A 15835-nucleotide genomic window follows, 5' to 3' on the forward strand; every position below is an offset into this window, starting at 1 on the left:
GAGTGTGTTTCAAGGCTCAGGAAACCCTTGCAGGTGTTTCGAGTTAATTAGACCATTCAAGTGATTAGTTGAATACCCTACTAGTATGCTACTTTTACATGATATTCTAATAGTTTGAGATAGGATATTTGAGTTTTCTTAAGCTGTATGCCATAATCAGCAATATTAAAATAATAAAAGGCTTGCAATATTTCAGTTGAGTTGTAATCAATCCAGAATGTATGACATTTTTGTTTTTTTAATTGCATTACAGAAAATAAAGAACTTCATCACAATATTCTAATTTTCTGAGACAGTCCTGTATATATATATATATATATATATATATATATGTATGTGTATGTAAATTTAGCAAGGTCTGCAGAAGCTAGTTATCAATCCTGATCATTTGAATTAGGTGTGTCGCAACAGAAAGACAGAAAACATGCAGGCCCTCAAGGACCGGAGTTGCCTCCTGATGAGTATATCTTTCCCTTCTCTCTTTTCTTTCAAACTTCTCACGCATGTCCGCATTGCTCAGAGGTACACCCTGCACTGTCAGCATGTATTTAAACGCCGTTCTCCTGTCACTTATCTTCTTCTTCTTTTCCTTTTGGCTTTTCCCCTCAGGGGTCGCCACAGTGAACCATCTGTTTCCATCTCACCCTATCCTTTGAATTCTCTTCTCTCACCCCAACTAACTTCATGTCCTCTTTCACTCCATCCATAAATCTCCTCTTTGGTCTTCCTCTTGACCTCCTGCCTGGTGGTTCCATCCTCAGCATCCTTCTATCAATATATTCACTATCCCTCCTCTGAACATGTCCGAACGATCCTAGTCTGGTCTCTCTGGCTTTATCTCCAAAACACCTAACATGCGCTGTCCCTCTGATGCACTTGTTCCTGATCTTATCCAACCGCGTCAATCCCAAAGAGAACCTCATATTCTTGTGCTGTATTTTAATAAGTTTTAATAAGTTTCATGGCTTCACTGGTATTTCTGCCCAATATGAAGATTTTGTTCACCTGATCCACCACTTAAAACCACAATCTGCACAGTTTATTATTTTGAGGGTTTCTCACATTTTCATATATATGTCTCACATCGACCATTTAAATATTCAGAGCAGAATTCAAACGTGCCGTTTGGTTATTCAGAGCCAACCATTGGCATTTCAGCTGTGGACATGGTGCATCCATTGCGTCAGGCAGAGTACAATCAGGAACAGTTCAAGCATGAGGTGATGATTGGTTTATAAAATTAATGGGAGTATTTTCTGCCTCTACAAATTCACCACTCACAGAGGGCATTCAATCTGAAGTGTGTGTGTGCGTGTGTGTGTGTGTGTACATACATAAAAGATGGAGAGAGACAGAGCGAGAGAAAATAATTACAGAGAAAATAACATGTTTCAAAGAGTTTAATGTATGTATGACGTTCTTTTGATACTTCTTATGAATACAATACAGATGACAGTTGTGTGTTTATCCGTCTGTGACCCTTATTTGCAAATGGGGCTTCTCTTTTTGATCACATGCTCCATATCGGCATGTTCAGACGTGTCCAGCTTGATGTCGTACTTGGCCAGGATCTTCATGATGGGTCGTATCTTCAGCCACCACTGCGTCTTTGGAATGCGATGCCTTCATCAAAAAGTGGTTAGGGATGGAAAGGAGTAGCAATTAGTCCCAAATACTCAACCACGTGCAGTGTGTCGGGAGTGTGGACATCATACTCAAAGTCTGTGTCTCCCTTAAGTTCACCCAGAGGCAGGAAGGTGAGTGCCCTCTTCTTCATGCCCAGCACACAAGCAGAGTTGGGTGTATTGGCAAAGATGCGACCTGCAGGAAGCCAAACAGTAGAACATAGTACTACCAAGTTGGAATGCTCAGAAAGGTATGATGCGACTCATGAAAAGGTGGAACATGCAAGTAGAGTTAATCTTTGATACTGACTCTCACTTGCTTGACACGATCTAATCATATTTTGTACATTTCCACTACAAGGTACCACTGTTTATATATTTGAAAATAGATATATCAAGTGACCTTACCATGCCTGTAGCAGTCTTTGAGTTTCTCAGTTAGCCATAGCACAGACTTAGCCCCCATCTTTGTCCCAAAGTTCCTGTCAAAAGGTGTAGGAGTGCCACCCTGCAGTGAACAGACAGCTTGTCAGGTGCAGAAGCATAAAAGTGAGTGGATACATTTGGACACGGCAAAGCCACCTGTTGCATGTGTCCTAGGACATTCTTGCGACAGTCAAAGACACCTTTACCCTCCTCAGAGTACAAGTTGAAGATGAAATCTGTGGTGTAATTGGCATTTGAGTTTTCATTCCTGTGGGAGGAAGAACACCAATTGCAGTGTTTCCACACAACAAATTCATGATGGATTAAAGCTGTTGTAAAGAATGGGCCGTGACACTTAGTTTTGAGGGTGAGCCCCTAAAACCATCATCAAACACCCACGCCCAGCTCTGCTCACATTAAGCAAAACAAACTTTGCATAAGAGCATTGCCTATATGTTGTGGACACCTGCTTGCAACTTGGGCTCAATTGGAGAAATTCCCAGTTCAGGGTTCATCATTGGGATTCACCAGCAGCGGTTCAAGATAGTTTTACCTGGGGTGGAGTGAGTAAGAGAGAGTCTCACAGCGCCCATACAGTGTGTGGTTTGTTGCAAATAAACATCAGTTTACCCTCATTATTTTTCCTGTGGACCTTGAAAGACGTTGCAATATATTGTTTTCAATATCTTATAAAGGATAGCCAGGCCCAAAGCAACGGTGTATGGAGGAATCCTAGATAGTGCTGTCACAGCACCGGCGCCTCAATAAACTAGGGCTATCACGGTTGAATATTTTAAAAATCGATCATTGTATTGATTCTTCCATTGATTAATCGGAAATGATTTTATTTTGTATATAAGTGTGTTATAAAACCGTATCCCAATTTACCCCTCCGTGAGTCGTCATCTTATCGTGGTGGAGGGGTTTGCATGTCTTAATAGAGCCAAGTTGTCTAGGACTTGCCTCCACACATAGCTTGGGTTTTGGTAAAAGTCTTCTCGAGAGGAGCTGGACTCTCTTCCACTGGAGTTGCTCACGGTGAGAGGCGCCGAGCAGGTGTGGGCATATTATTTGCCCCCCGGCAAGGCGCCTGCATATGTATTGGGGTTCATCCCAGTGAAGGAGAGGGTAGCCTCCCTCCGCCTTTGGGTTGGGGGGACGGGTGCTGACTGTTGTTTATGTCTATGCCCCAAACAGCAGCTCTCCAGCACTTTTTCCAAACCCTTTCTGTAGTCCTTGGAAGAAGTGCTGGAGAGCTGTTCTTATAGGAATTCCATCATTCTGCTGGGTGACTTCAATGCTCACGCGGGGGACGTGATTGGGAGGAACGGCCCCCCGATCAGAACCCGAGCGGTGTTCTATTACTGGACTTCTGTGCTCGACATGAATTGTCCATAATGAAAACCATGTTCAAGCATAAGGGTGTCCATGTGTGCACTTGGCACCAGGACACCCGAGGCCGTGGTTTGATAATCGACTTTGTAGTAGTGTTGAAGAAAAATGGGTTCCAAAAAGTCCTGCCTAGCTACAAAAACAGATATGCTCACACCTCATTGATTAAAGTACATAAGCATACAATTATATTCACTTATTAAATCAATAAAAGAAACATTTCAAGCATATCATTATACCTACCCACCAAATCAAAAAAGAAGACATTTATTCAGTTTAAAAGAAGACATAACTATACATGTTTTCATATGTGATCAACTAAGTGGTAAAGAGAAATGTTTTTATAATAACTTCATGATCTGATATGTATTTTAGTGCACTTTGAAATAACAAAGGTTTTTTGGTATATTGCCTGAATAGCTTAATGACCTTTAAACTGTTCAATACATGCCTGATGTTTTTCTAAACCATGGACACTGCCAAGGGTGTCTATAAATGCTAAATGTTTAATGATATCTTATGTTTTATGTCGTATGTTGCCTAACGCTGGACGTTAGCCTTGGATTATTGGAGAACGTTCTGGATAGAGGGAAATTTTTTGCCTAACAATGAAAAGATGTGGTTGATAATACGTGCATGGTATGTGGGGAGTAAAAGCTTTGTATGGAAAATAGACAAAACATACCCAGGAAACAAACACACCAGACCCAACAATGCAAATGAGCTAAAGGCCGCTATTGAAGCATCCTAGGCATCCATAACACCTCAGCAATGCCACAGGCTGATTGCCTCCATGCCACGCCGCATTGATGCAGTAATTCATGCAAAAAGATTCTCAACCAAGTACTGAGTGCATTAATGGCCATTTTCAAATGTTTGATTTTGTTTTGCTGTTATAAATCTTTTCTTTTACTTGGTCTGAGGAAATATTCAAATATTTTGAGATAGGATATTTGAATTTTCTTAAGCTGTATGCCATAATCAGCAATATTAAAATAATAAGAGGCTTGCAATATTTCAGTTGATTTGTAATGAATCCAGAATGTATGACATTTTTGTTTTTTTTTATTGCATTACAGAAAATAAAGAACTTTATCACAATATTCAAATTTTCTGAGACAGTCCTGTATGAGCAACATTTAGAATAAAATTTCACATTTAGTACTGATAGATGGGTTGCCACCTGGGGTGGCAAGTGGAAGTCAAGAAATTTGCTAAAGGTAGCAGGCAGGCCAAGGTATTACAAAATACCATTGTATAAAAAAGCCACGAGATGATAACCATGAGAATTTGCTTTTGACGGAGCTACCTTCTCATCTAGTGCATTGCTCTCCCGCTTTCCTGGTTCCCTTTGCTACACACTGCGGTAAGTCAATTGTACTCAGTAACAACAGAAAGCATGACTGCTAAAAGTGGCTTAGAAGAGCCCACACAACCTTTCCCCTCTGCCAGAAGAACTAAATTGGCTGTGTGGGATCTTTTCGGCTACAGAAAGACGGAGGACAACGGCATCGAAGATGATGGCTTCCCTATTTGCAGAAAATGTCTCAGAAAAGTCGTGGCGAAGGGGGCAAATGGTGGCCAACAAGGGACATAAGATTGTTATTGTCAATAAAGTTATTGGCATTTAGTGTTGACCATAATCAAGTCATGAATAAGATCTGGAGTTTGTAGGCCAGTTTCAAACCTCCCATTCATAGCAAAACTTCTTGAAAAAGTAGTAGCGCAGCAGCTTATTGATTACATGGTCGCTAATAATCAATATGACTCTTTTCAGTCTGGTTTTAGAGCTAATCATTCCACAGAGACAGCACTTGCTAAAGTGACTAATGATCTCCTCATAGCTATGGATTCAAATACGTCGTCTGTATTGTTACTACTCGATCTTAGCGCTGCCTTTGACACTGTAGACTTCGATATTTTATTAGGGCGTCTTAAAAATTGTGTTGGTATCTCAGGGTCAGCACTAAGCTGGTTCTATTCCTATCTATCAGACAGGACTCACCAAGTGGTCCATGGCAATACGTCCTCTGAGCTCTATAATGTTACGTGTGGTGTCCCGCAGGGATCGGTACTCGGACCGATTTTATTTAATATTTATATGATTCCGCTTGGGGACATAATACGTAAATATAATATTAGTTTTCAATGCTACGCGGATGACACCCAATTATATATGCTGTTATCGATGACAGATCCGCGGGACTGTTGTAATCTCGAGGCGTGCCTTGCGGAGATCATGCAATGGATGTCTCTCAACTTCCTTCGTCTTAACCCAGATAAAACTGAGATGTTGATAATTGGTCCTACTCGTTATCAACACTTATGTAAAGAAACCACTATAACTATAGATAACCGTACTATCACTCAGAGTGATACTGTAACTAATCTCGGGGTAATATTTGACCAAACGCTCTCCTTTCAAAAACACATTAAGAATATAACCAGGATTGCGTTTTTTCACCTTCGTAATATTGCTAAGATTCGTTCGATCCTCTCGACCGGGGATGCAGAAACTATTATACATGCGTTCGTCACGTCGCGCCTGGACTACTGTAATGTATTATTCTCTGGTCTTCCTAAGTCCAGTATCAAAAGTCTACAGTTAGTATAAAATGCCGCTGCGAGGCTGCTCTCACGGTCAAGAAAATTTGATCACATTACCCCAATATTAGCCAACTTACATTGGCTCCCGGTCCATTTAAGATGTGACTTCAAGGTTCTTCTACTAACCTAGAAATCACTGCATGGCTTAGCGCCTTCATATCTCGTCGATCTAGTCGTTCCTTATGTTCCGTCTCGTAACTTGCGTTCACAAAACGCTAGTCTTTTAGTTACACCGAGGGCCAAGAAAATGTCTGCAGGTTCTAGACATAGACATAGTCTATTTGGGCTCCAGAGCTTTGGAATGCCCTACCAATGGATATTAGAACTACTACCTCAGTAGAAACATTTAAGACACGTTTGAAGACACATTTCTATGAGATGGCCTTTAACTAACTTGTAGTGGCCGATTCGGCCGGAGTTTGTTTTGTTCTCTCTGCCCACCCCCTCCCTGGCTGGGGAGGGGGTTAGGTGGCGCAAAAGCTGATAGCGGCTAGCTGGATTCTCGGGGACCAATTCAAGATGAAGAAACTACAGCTCAACCTCCTTGAAGACACAACCAGGACAATCGAGGGCACCTCCGACATCCATTTTTTCATTGATTTTCATAATATGTATTACTTGTGCCCTCTCTGCATCCATTACAACCTGGTGATCCTGAAAGGGGGATCCTTCCATCTGTGGTCCCTTCTCAAGGTTTCTCATTTTCCCCTGGCAGGGGTTTTGAGTTTTTCCTTGCCCTTTTGGGAGCTTAAGATCAGGGGATGCTTTGAGAATAATTGTCAACTTTTGGCTATGTGAAGCCCTTTGAGACTGTTTGTGATTTAGGGCTATACAAATAAACTAGAATTGACTTGACTTGTAGTCAGTAATAATGTGTTGTGTTGTCCTCCAGTTCATAACTGCCTCATTCTACCTGAGAACCAAGCCTCTTTTCACCGTTGTCTTCATCTTCTCCAAAAGATGCTCAACATTCCCCTTAAAGACAAAAAGTGCAACCCACTCAAGTCATCCTCTATCCAATCAATCAAGGTTTTCTCCATCATCACATGTTCACCTCTAGATCTTTAATGTTGAATTTCTCCTCAAATATGTAGGCAGCGTCCGCGCCGGCCGCCAGCCCAGCCATGGTGGCTAAGTAGCCGCAGTAGCCTCCCATTGTCTCAACGAGGAACACACGTCGTTTGGTCCCCGCTGCTGACTGCTTGATTCTGTCGCAAGTCTGCAAGCAGCAACAGAGCACCATGTAGATGAGGAACCTAAAAGTTGCGTGCGTGTATGTGTTGCTAGTCCAGGCACTGACAGAGGTGATTGTGTTTAGAGCGGTATCAGCACCAATGCTGAAATCTGAGCCAGGGACGTTGTTGGAGACGGTGGCGGGGATTACAACCATGGGGATGCACAACTCCTCGTACTTCTCTCGGGCCTGAACCATCTCCAGACCTCCCACGTAGGCCTGCGAGGACACATACAAGGAGATTATTTGAGTCTTTTTCTTCTTAACTTCTAAAAAAAAAAAAAAAAAAAAAAAAAAAAAAGGAGCCTGTTTCATTCATCTTCATGTCTTCATGAGGGTCATGGTCAAGCTGGGGCTGGGCAGTAGGCGGGGTACCCTACCTCAAATCCTCCAATGATCACCAAGGCGTGGATGTTAAACTTTGCAATGTTCTGGCTGATTTCCTCCATCAGCTTACCTGGAAGCATTCTTTGAGGGGGGGTGAACAGAAAAACAGCAAAACAGTGTTGTTATGAGAAATTGAAATAAGGGGAAGGATAGCATTTTACAAGACAGAAGACAGAGAATTACAAATACCGAGAAAGTGTTACAGTGTTCCACTCAACCAAAGTGTGTGGAAAAAAGTCTCAAGGTGAAACCTTGTCTTGGAGTTCAAATCGACAGCACACAAGAAACAGCAAACACAGTGAGATTTCAGCTCCATAAATGTGATTCTAAAGGATTAACTCGCCCAAGTTTGTTTTACTGTTTGGGATGCCACCCACAGAGATTAAAATGTGATGACATTAAACCAGAAAATGTAGTTAATGTGAGATAGGAAACATTCACTCGGTTTTTGTACACCTAATAATGTTAAAATGTGACTTGTAACACTTATCAAGATTTCCTTTGGCAACAACTGTTTAAAAACGTTTCGCTTTGAGGCCCTTGTACATGTTTACCTTTTAGTGCCCAACTTTGAGCCCCCCAAGCCAGTCCAGCCGCTCACGGAATTCCAGTTGATGGGCTCAATCTGTAACAGGAGAGGGTACATGAATTGTCACAACACATTTTTGAACTCAAATTGTGTGCATGTGTGTGTGTGTGTGTTTTACCCAGGGATACCCAGTACTAATGTTGGAAATGAGTGCTACAAGTGTATTTATTTATTTATTTAGTTATTTATTTAGTTATTTATTTATGTGTTGTCAAGGATAACTACTTTTTCTGTATTTCCCACAATGCATTGACAACAGACATATCATTTACCACTGGTCACCCCTTGTACCTTGTCACTGTTTGTAATAGTTAGGGATAATGATGAAAACAATCCCAAAAATCATTACAAACCAGAGATTTGACACCCAGCCAAAAGAAAAGCGATTGATCACTGGGAGCTAAGCTGTTGCTCAGGTTGTGAGTCATGAACATGGCTGTAGTATGAAGAGCGCTTCACGTAAACGCAGACTTGCTGTTGTTCCCCATGTCAGCCAGTCTCAGACTTTAATGACTCATGCCTCTTTCGTTCATTTAGATGATGTCAGAGTGTGAGTATGTCAGCAATCTGGACGGGAGAGTTTGTATAGCCGAAAAGTGTGCACACCAGGCACGTAATAAAACTTACACATGAGAGATGTTAATAAAGAGCAATAACATGGCAGAATCCACACAAGCTACATTTCCCCAAAAAGCTCGAAACCTTAAAAGTACCTCTTCCAAGTAGGGTTGCCAACTCCCTGAATAATAAATAAGGATCCCCTCATCGGCAGGTGTTTCAACCTGCTTGCTTTCAACCATCATGGCGTAATTTTTTTGTGCTATACTTTTTTGTGAGGGAAACAAACAAAACAAACAAAAATCAAAAAAAAAAAAAAATCAAACGAGTTGAATAAAATGAATGTTTTTGAATGATACTATGAACACAAGAAAATTAACAAAACAAAAAAAAAATAACTACAAACACACGAAAACTAACTGTTAGGGTTTTTCAGATTATCCTTATCGTATGATTATGTTGGAATGCAACCGGTAATAAATAACCTACCTTGTCCCATCCTCCACAAAGTCGTAAAACATCCCCTGATATGTTTTGACTGGAGCACAAGGGCTTCCTATTCAACCTACTCTTACCCCCACTCTGTTTCTCTTAATAAATATGCCCTTGCAGGAGGGAGCGAGTGAACTCTCCACCTGCAGGTGTCTAAAAGAACTTGCTTGTCTCCCGTGTGGTTCTTGCAAAATAAGTTGGAGTGAGCAAATCTCTAACATTTTGGTGCCAAAACCCGGGACCCCTCATACCCGCTATCTGTCTGACGAAGAAGGACGTGCTGCATTGTCGACAAGCCAGCGTCCATTAGGAGGACTTGGAGGAGAAAGTCCTGGGAAGAGAATTCTTCGCTGGGCCAGCATCTTAGGTCTGTCTTCGTCTGACAGAGGTGGATTGACGGGACCCGGCAGTGCAACGAACCAGGGGACAAGTAAGTTAAAGGCCTGAAGTTGTGTGATTGTGTTGTTGTTTGTGAAACGCGTAAAAAGGTAGAAGTGCACAGGAAAAAGTAAGTTTTGTGGAAGGAGGGGGTGTTGTAGAGTCCCCCTCTGGATGAGGTGTCTCTTTTGGAGCAGTGGTTCTCAAACTGTTTTAAAATCTCAGTACCTCCGTGGATCATTATTTGACGACCACTGTTCTAAAGAGTACAACTTTGCGTTGGCAGGGCTGGGGACAAGGACTGTTGTCTTTAGTTCCCAGGGAAGGTGGGGGGTGTTGTAGAGTCCCCTCACTGGATGAAGCAGCTCCTTTTTTTTTTTTGTTTCTTTAAAAAAAGGAGGACTTCGCGTTGGCAGGGCTGGGGACAAGGACTGTTGTCTTTAGTTCCCAGGGAAGGTGGGGGGTGTTGTAGAGTCCCCTCACTGGATGAAGCAGCTCCTTTTTTTTAAAAGGAGGACTTCACGTAGGCAGGGATAACTTGTGTGATTGTGTGTGACTGGTAGGATAAATTGACTAAATAGCAGTTCTAGCATTGATCCACGGCATTAATACAGGCTAGTAATTTGTTGAAAGGTCAATTTAAACCTGCATTGAGGATCCTCAAAGAAAAAAATTTGAAAAAAAATTGTAAAACCTTAAACTACTAAAATTAAGATGGGAAATAAGAACGGTAAATCTCTTGCTCTGCTCTTCTTTGAAACGAGAAGTTCATGGCAAGTAGATTTCTTAATTGTATGCAATAGATGCTGAAGTGGAAGAAAATGTATGGAGTACAAGGAAATTTGAAATGTGGAAGAAGTGGTAGAAGTGCTAGAGTGTGGTTGAAATCTTCACAAAGAGATGAGAACGAATTCAAGAGACAAAAGCTAGAAAGATGAAAACTGATGCGGTCACAAGTGTTTGTCAGACCAGGAGTCAATAAGGCCCCTGTGAGCAGGTGCAAGGCCGCAGCTCAAGCCGCGGCTCAAGCAAGGGGCAAGAGGAGTTTCCGGTCCTATGCAAATCATGTATCGAAATTTAAAAGATCTGAAACCTCTCCCATATGACAGCAAAACATGTCATTGTCAGGTTATCATAAATCTTTTTAGATTGTTAGAGCCCCTGTCCACACAAGAAGTATGACAATGCTGTTTGTAGGCCCAATTACAAATGAATAGGGATCAAGTTGTGTTACACTGAAGTTAAAATATGCAAATCAAGTGGTAAAGAAATGCAACTTGCTTCTAGAAGATAAATAAATAAAATTAGAATGTGCTGTCCTCGTGTGCATGGGAGGGACCAGCTCATGATCGACCACAGGAAATGGCCAGCCTGTGACGAATCATTGTTGCTGAGACCTACCTTCCGCACACGAGAGTTGATGAAGATTGGCTAAACTTTTAGTATAAAGAAATTTGCTAGACTGTTGTCTATTCAATTTACACCGCAGAACAGAAACAATTTTGACAGATAAAAATGAAAGAAAAAGAGAGAAATCTGTTTGCGAGCAGAAACTAATCCACACTAGTGCATGTTAGTGTCAAGCCCTCATGAGAAATTCGGAGTAAACAAAACAACAGAACATGCTTTCAGGAATTGGGAGAAGCTAAATTGTGAATTTAAGATTTTGCAATGCTACATTTAATAGGAATAATTGATTGGTTGTGTTATAAGATTATACAAAATTCTAAATGCAAGCTAAATCTGAGAGATTGAGTTCTTCAAATTTAAAAACAAAAAAAAAATTCAGATCAATTTGCCAGTTGTTTGTTTTAGTTTTCTTTGAATTGGTGGATTGTTCTACCAGGAAACTTGAGTTGAAAATGATATATGAATGTTGTGTGGTGAGCTTGGATGAATTGGGACCAATGTGATAGGAAGACTCCTTTTTGGAGACTGTGTGAGATGCATATGATGAGCATTGATGAATGATTGCCTGAATGAAAGGTTGAATGGTTGAAGTCGTTGGCGACTACTATAGAAAATTAGTAGAGCGACTTTGATGAAAGAGTGATTTTGAGCAGGTTGAATGCTAAAAAGAAAACACGTAGCTTTTGGATTGATAATTAACTACAGAAAAAACTGGAGAACCAGTAACACATGTAGAAGATGTGTGAACTGAGAAATTAAGAAGCGTTTTGGAAAGAAAGTCAAATTAAATGATGATGAAATCATATGTAGTAATACAACACTTTACTACATATGGATTCTCTAAATCATACAATTGAGTAAAATAAAACATACATTTTGATTTGTATTCAAATTTCTAAGATTCTTGTGATAAACAATGAGAAAACGATTGAAAAGTAACTAAAGAAACTACAAGAAAGTGAAAATGTCTAATCATTTGCTAGCTGAGTCACTCTCCATTCGGGGAGGGCATCCATTTACTTGCTAAGCTAGTTGTCAAAACAGTCCAATTGCCACAAAAAGTAGCTATGTGCACGTGTGCAGTACACACACACACGAGACTGATAAGGTGTCAAGAGGTAACAAGCTTGCAGACAGAACCACAAAGCTGCAGCGCAAAAGACACTTCAAATTTTATACACACAAGAAGCAGATTAAATCACTGAAACATTTTTAAAGATGTGCAGCGACAAAGTCCATAGAGTGAAATTCAATTATTGACGAAAAAAGGGGCAAGATTAGAGAATGGCATCTATAAATGACCTACCCCACCAAAGAACCTATGCAAATGGTGAGCAATATTGAGCCATGGTGCATGGCTCAAGAGGAGGGATAGTGGGGCAGGTCAGTCAGCTTTATACAACATATGGATTTGATTCATATTCAAAACATTTTCAAAACAAAACAATTTTATTTTGTAGAGCTTGTTTCAACAAAAACAAAAACACTGAATGCCTCCAATTTAAAAGATCAATTTGACCTTTGCAGGATGATCTGCTGTGTCGGATCTGGACTGCCATGAAAGTATGATGTTTATATGTGTACTTTGTCAACAACCTCTGTAGATGTTAAAGAATGGGATGAATATCTAGAATGAATGTGGATAATTTGTTTCAGGTAACTAACTATAAGAGTAACTGAAAAAAGAAACAATTGATTGCTTATGGCAAAACAAGCTGCAAAGACAGAAAAAAATTGAATATGTCATATGTATGGATTTGCGACCGATTATTTATGTTGTACCGTTGCCATTGACCAAAGATTGTGTGAAATCTGTCACGTCTACTGGATTGTGAAGTGTGTGACAGAGCAGTCTATATAATATCCATTGAGAGAAAAAAGAAAAAAAAAGAAGCCATTGCTTTCAGAGAATGTAGTCAAGCGAAATTGTATATACATCAACATGCCAAGATCTGGGGAAAAAGCTGGTAAAAACCAAAATATCTTTAAATTTGAGAGGCGACGATGATTTGACCGAAATTGATGCAATTGGAGTCCCTAGAGGAGTTCCTGATTAATAAGAATTAAATGACCAAATTGCAGCGGGATGGGAGTCCTCCATTTGCTGCTGGTGAACGATGAACAAGAACGTAGACAGGATAAATTACATCCATTACAACATGCAGAAATTGGGCAAACAGACACAAGCGGGGCTCGAGGCAGTGCATAAACAGCTAGCCACGCCTTCCCTAATGTCGATCCAGAACCACAATGCTCATGATATGTTGTTGTCTGAGAAAGGAGGCGTCTGCGCAATGTTTGGAGAACAATGCTGCACCTTCATCCCCAACACCACCGCCCCTGATGGGAGCCTGACGGATTGCAGGCCTGCGATCCCTCAAAACGAGGATGAAAGAGCACTACAAGTGGATGAATGCTTTTGGGAAGTATAATGCCATTGTGTCCTCAATTTTACCATCAGTTGCAGTCTTGCTGCTATGCTCACCTTGTATGGATGTTGCATACCGTGTCTTCGTGCTCTGTTTAATTGTCTCGCCATTACAGTAATATCGCCCATGATTGCTCAGATATACCTAATGTCTGAGCGGCAACATGATGATGTTGATGGCAAAATTCCTGCATCTGTGTTACCAGACTTTTCCCAGATCCATGGGATTCTGAATGATGACATCGCAACGTTTATCCTTTGGTGTAAACATACCGTAATTTCCGGACTATAAGCCGCGACTTTTTTCCAACAATTTGAACCCTGCGGCTTATAGTCAGGTGCGGCTTATATAAGATTTTTTTTTGTGATTTTTGTGATGACTTGATCGCTTTTATACACTCGTAAAAAGGCTGTGGACCGCTGTTGTGCGGTATCTTGAAGAAAAAAAACAACAACAAAAATACTATTTTAAAACACTACTATGGCTGCTGCTTATTCTGGCTGTGTTGTTTGTGACTATTATGAGCTTTAGTAGGAATGCACGCTAGGTTACCTGCGTCAAAGGGCTCTAAACCCTTTCTCTTACTCTGCCATGTGACTCAGAGATTACACAAAGCAGTGGCGCTGTTTGGACCATCTACATTGTATTAAAACCCAATCAATCAGCATTTAAATTCAATTCTAATGACATTTTGCTCACCAAAAACAAGTTGTAATGAATGTGAACTTTTAATGCATTTTATTCAGAAGGCGCGGCGTATTTATGGATTTTTACGGCTTTCTGTGTACCGTCTTTCTTTGCAAAAAACTCATGTGCACGTGCGGCTTATAGTCCGGTGCGGCTTATGTAAGAAAAAAACTAAAATATCCCTGAATTTGAGCTGGTGCGGCTTATAGTCCGGTGCGGCTTATAGTCCGGAAATTACGGTATTTGTCCTCATGAATGTGATCCGACGACTGAGAGTCGAGAAAAGGGGTTGTTTACGGTGATGTGTGAATTTCAGCAAATATGTGATAAACAGTGGGGAAATGTCAGGATAATTAGTTTTGTAGAAGCGCTGGCCGGCCTGAACTGGAGGTCTCATACCTTCGCTCGAGGCCAACACATCTGCCAGGTTTTAGGGAGTTCTTATACTCCCTTCCTTGTCTTATCTGTGAGAGGCCCTCACTATTTATGAACAGAACACCTTTGTTCTTTGTCTAGCTAAAGAGAAGTTCTTTATCTATTATGCCTTCCATCCATCCATCCATTTTCTGAACCGCTTAGTCCCCACGGGGGTCGCGGGCGTGCTGGAGCCTATCCCAGCCATCATCGGGCAGTAGGCGGGGGACACCCTGAACTGGTTGCCAGGCAATCGCAGGGCACACAGAGACAGACAACCAATCGCACTCACACTCACACCTAGGGACAATTTGGAGTCTTCAATCGGCCTACCAAGCATGTTTTTGGAATGTGAGAGGAAACCGGAGTGCCCGGAGAAATTATGCCTTGTAGTTTCTATTTACGAATTGTTGTTGACCGGGACAGTTTTTAAGTTATCCCATATTTACTCAATGTTTGGTTAAGTTGACTTCATGCAAGTTATCTCACATCTGCTTAACGTTTGTTGGAGTGTATGCACGAGAGGTATCTGATGATTCACTCATCATTATTATTGTGTGAAACGTAGCAAGAAAGTCTAGAGCATTGTTTTACAGGGACACGGCATCCAAGAGTTGGATATCAACACCGTGCTGTCACAGTCAAAGATGCCGACCCTCACCGCCCTGGACTTGCAGACGGTGCCTGTGATCAGCTATTCTGGGCAAATCTCAATGTGACTGTTAGAGGATGAACAATACCACAAGTGGCCTACACAGAGAGACCAGCTGTGACCCACGTCTGCGTTAACGATGACTGCTCTCCAGGAGGAGACTGGATGGGAGCTTTGGACATCGCCGCGGTGTGCCAGGATGAGAGAGCCGTTTTCAAGGTGTAAGGGCTCTACTACCAACATGGCTGCACCATCGGACGGGACCTACTTCGTCCAGAAGTTCGGAAGCACTGCCTCACCTGCATCCTATGAGTGCACGTGCCTGTTGAGAACGGATCGTGGTTTTGTGGTCACAAGAGTTGTCCGATGCTGCCTGCCAACTGGATACGAGTGTGTGCGCCAGTGTGTGTGACAGACCACACCTACAGACTAGAACATCATCAGCTGACGAAAACACGAGCTCATATACAACTTCTTAGAGATGACGGATGTGATGACGATAATGAAACGTGGATTGCGTAGATGCTGTTCTGTTGAGCATGTTTTACAGAAACT

The 15835-nt window shown here is 41.4% G+C and overlaps 1 protein-coding gene across 6 annotated transcripts in view; it reads right to left on the reverse strand.

The window, feature by feature from the left end:
- Positions 1–1382: 1382 nt before the first annotated feature.
- LOC125988887 (ATP-dependent 6-phosphofructokinase, muscle type) overlaps positions 1383–15835 on the reverse strand; it is a 29440-nt gene continuing 14987 nt past the window's right edge. For 4 of the 6 annotated variants that reach the window (XM_049754632.1, XM_068649862.1, XM_068649864.1 and 1 more), the window contains 8 exons: positions 8226–8296; positions 7665–7752; positions 7105–7503; positions 6964–7025; positions 2208–2319; positions 2034–2133; positions 1716–1821; positions 1383–1623 (listed from right to left, as the gene is read on the reverse strand). In XM_049754632.1, coding sequence (XP_049610589.1) covers positions 1482–1623; positions 1716–1821; positions 2034–2133; positions 2208–2319; positions 6964–7025; positions 7105–7503; positions 7665–7752; positions 8226–8296 — 1080 coding nt within the window. In that variant the 3' untranslated portion in view covers positions 1383–1481. Of the gene's footprint in view, positions 1624–1715; positions 1822–2033; positions 2134–2207; positions 2320–6963; positions 7026–7104; positions 7504–7664; positions 7753–8225; positions 8297–15835 lie in introns of those variants that run through there. The other 2 variants (XM_049754633.2, XM_068649865.1) reach the window with 2 other exon arrangements.

This window comes from Syngnathus scovelli, chromosome 2, assembly GCF_024217435.2.
Source record: "Syngnathus scovelli strain Florida chromosome 2, RoL_Ssco_1.2, whole genome shotgun sequence".
Classification (NCBI taxonomy): Eukaryota; Metazoa; Chordata; class Actinopteri; order Syngnathiformes; family Syngnathidae; genus Syngnathus; species Syngnathus scovelli.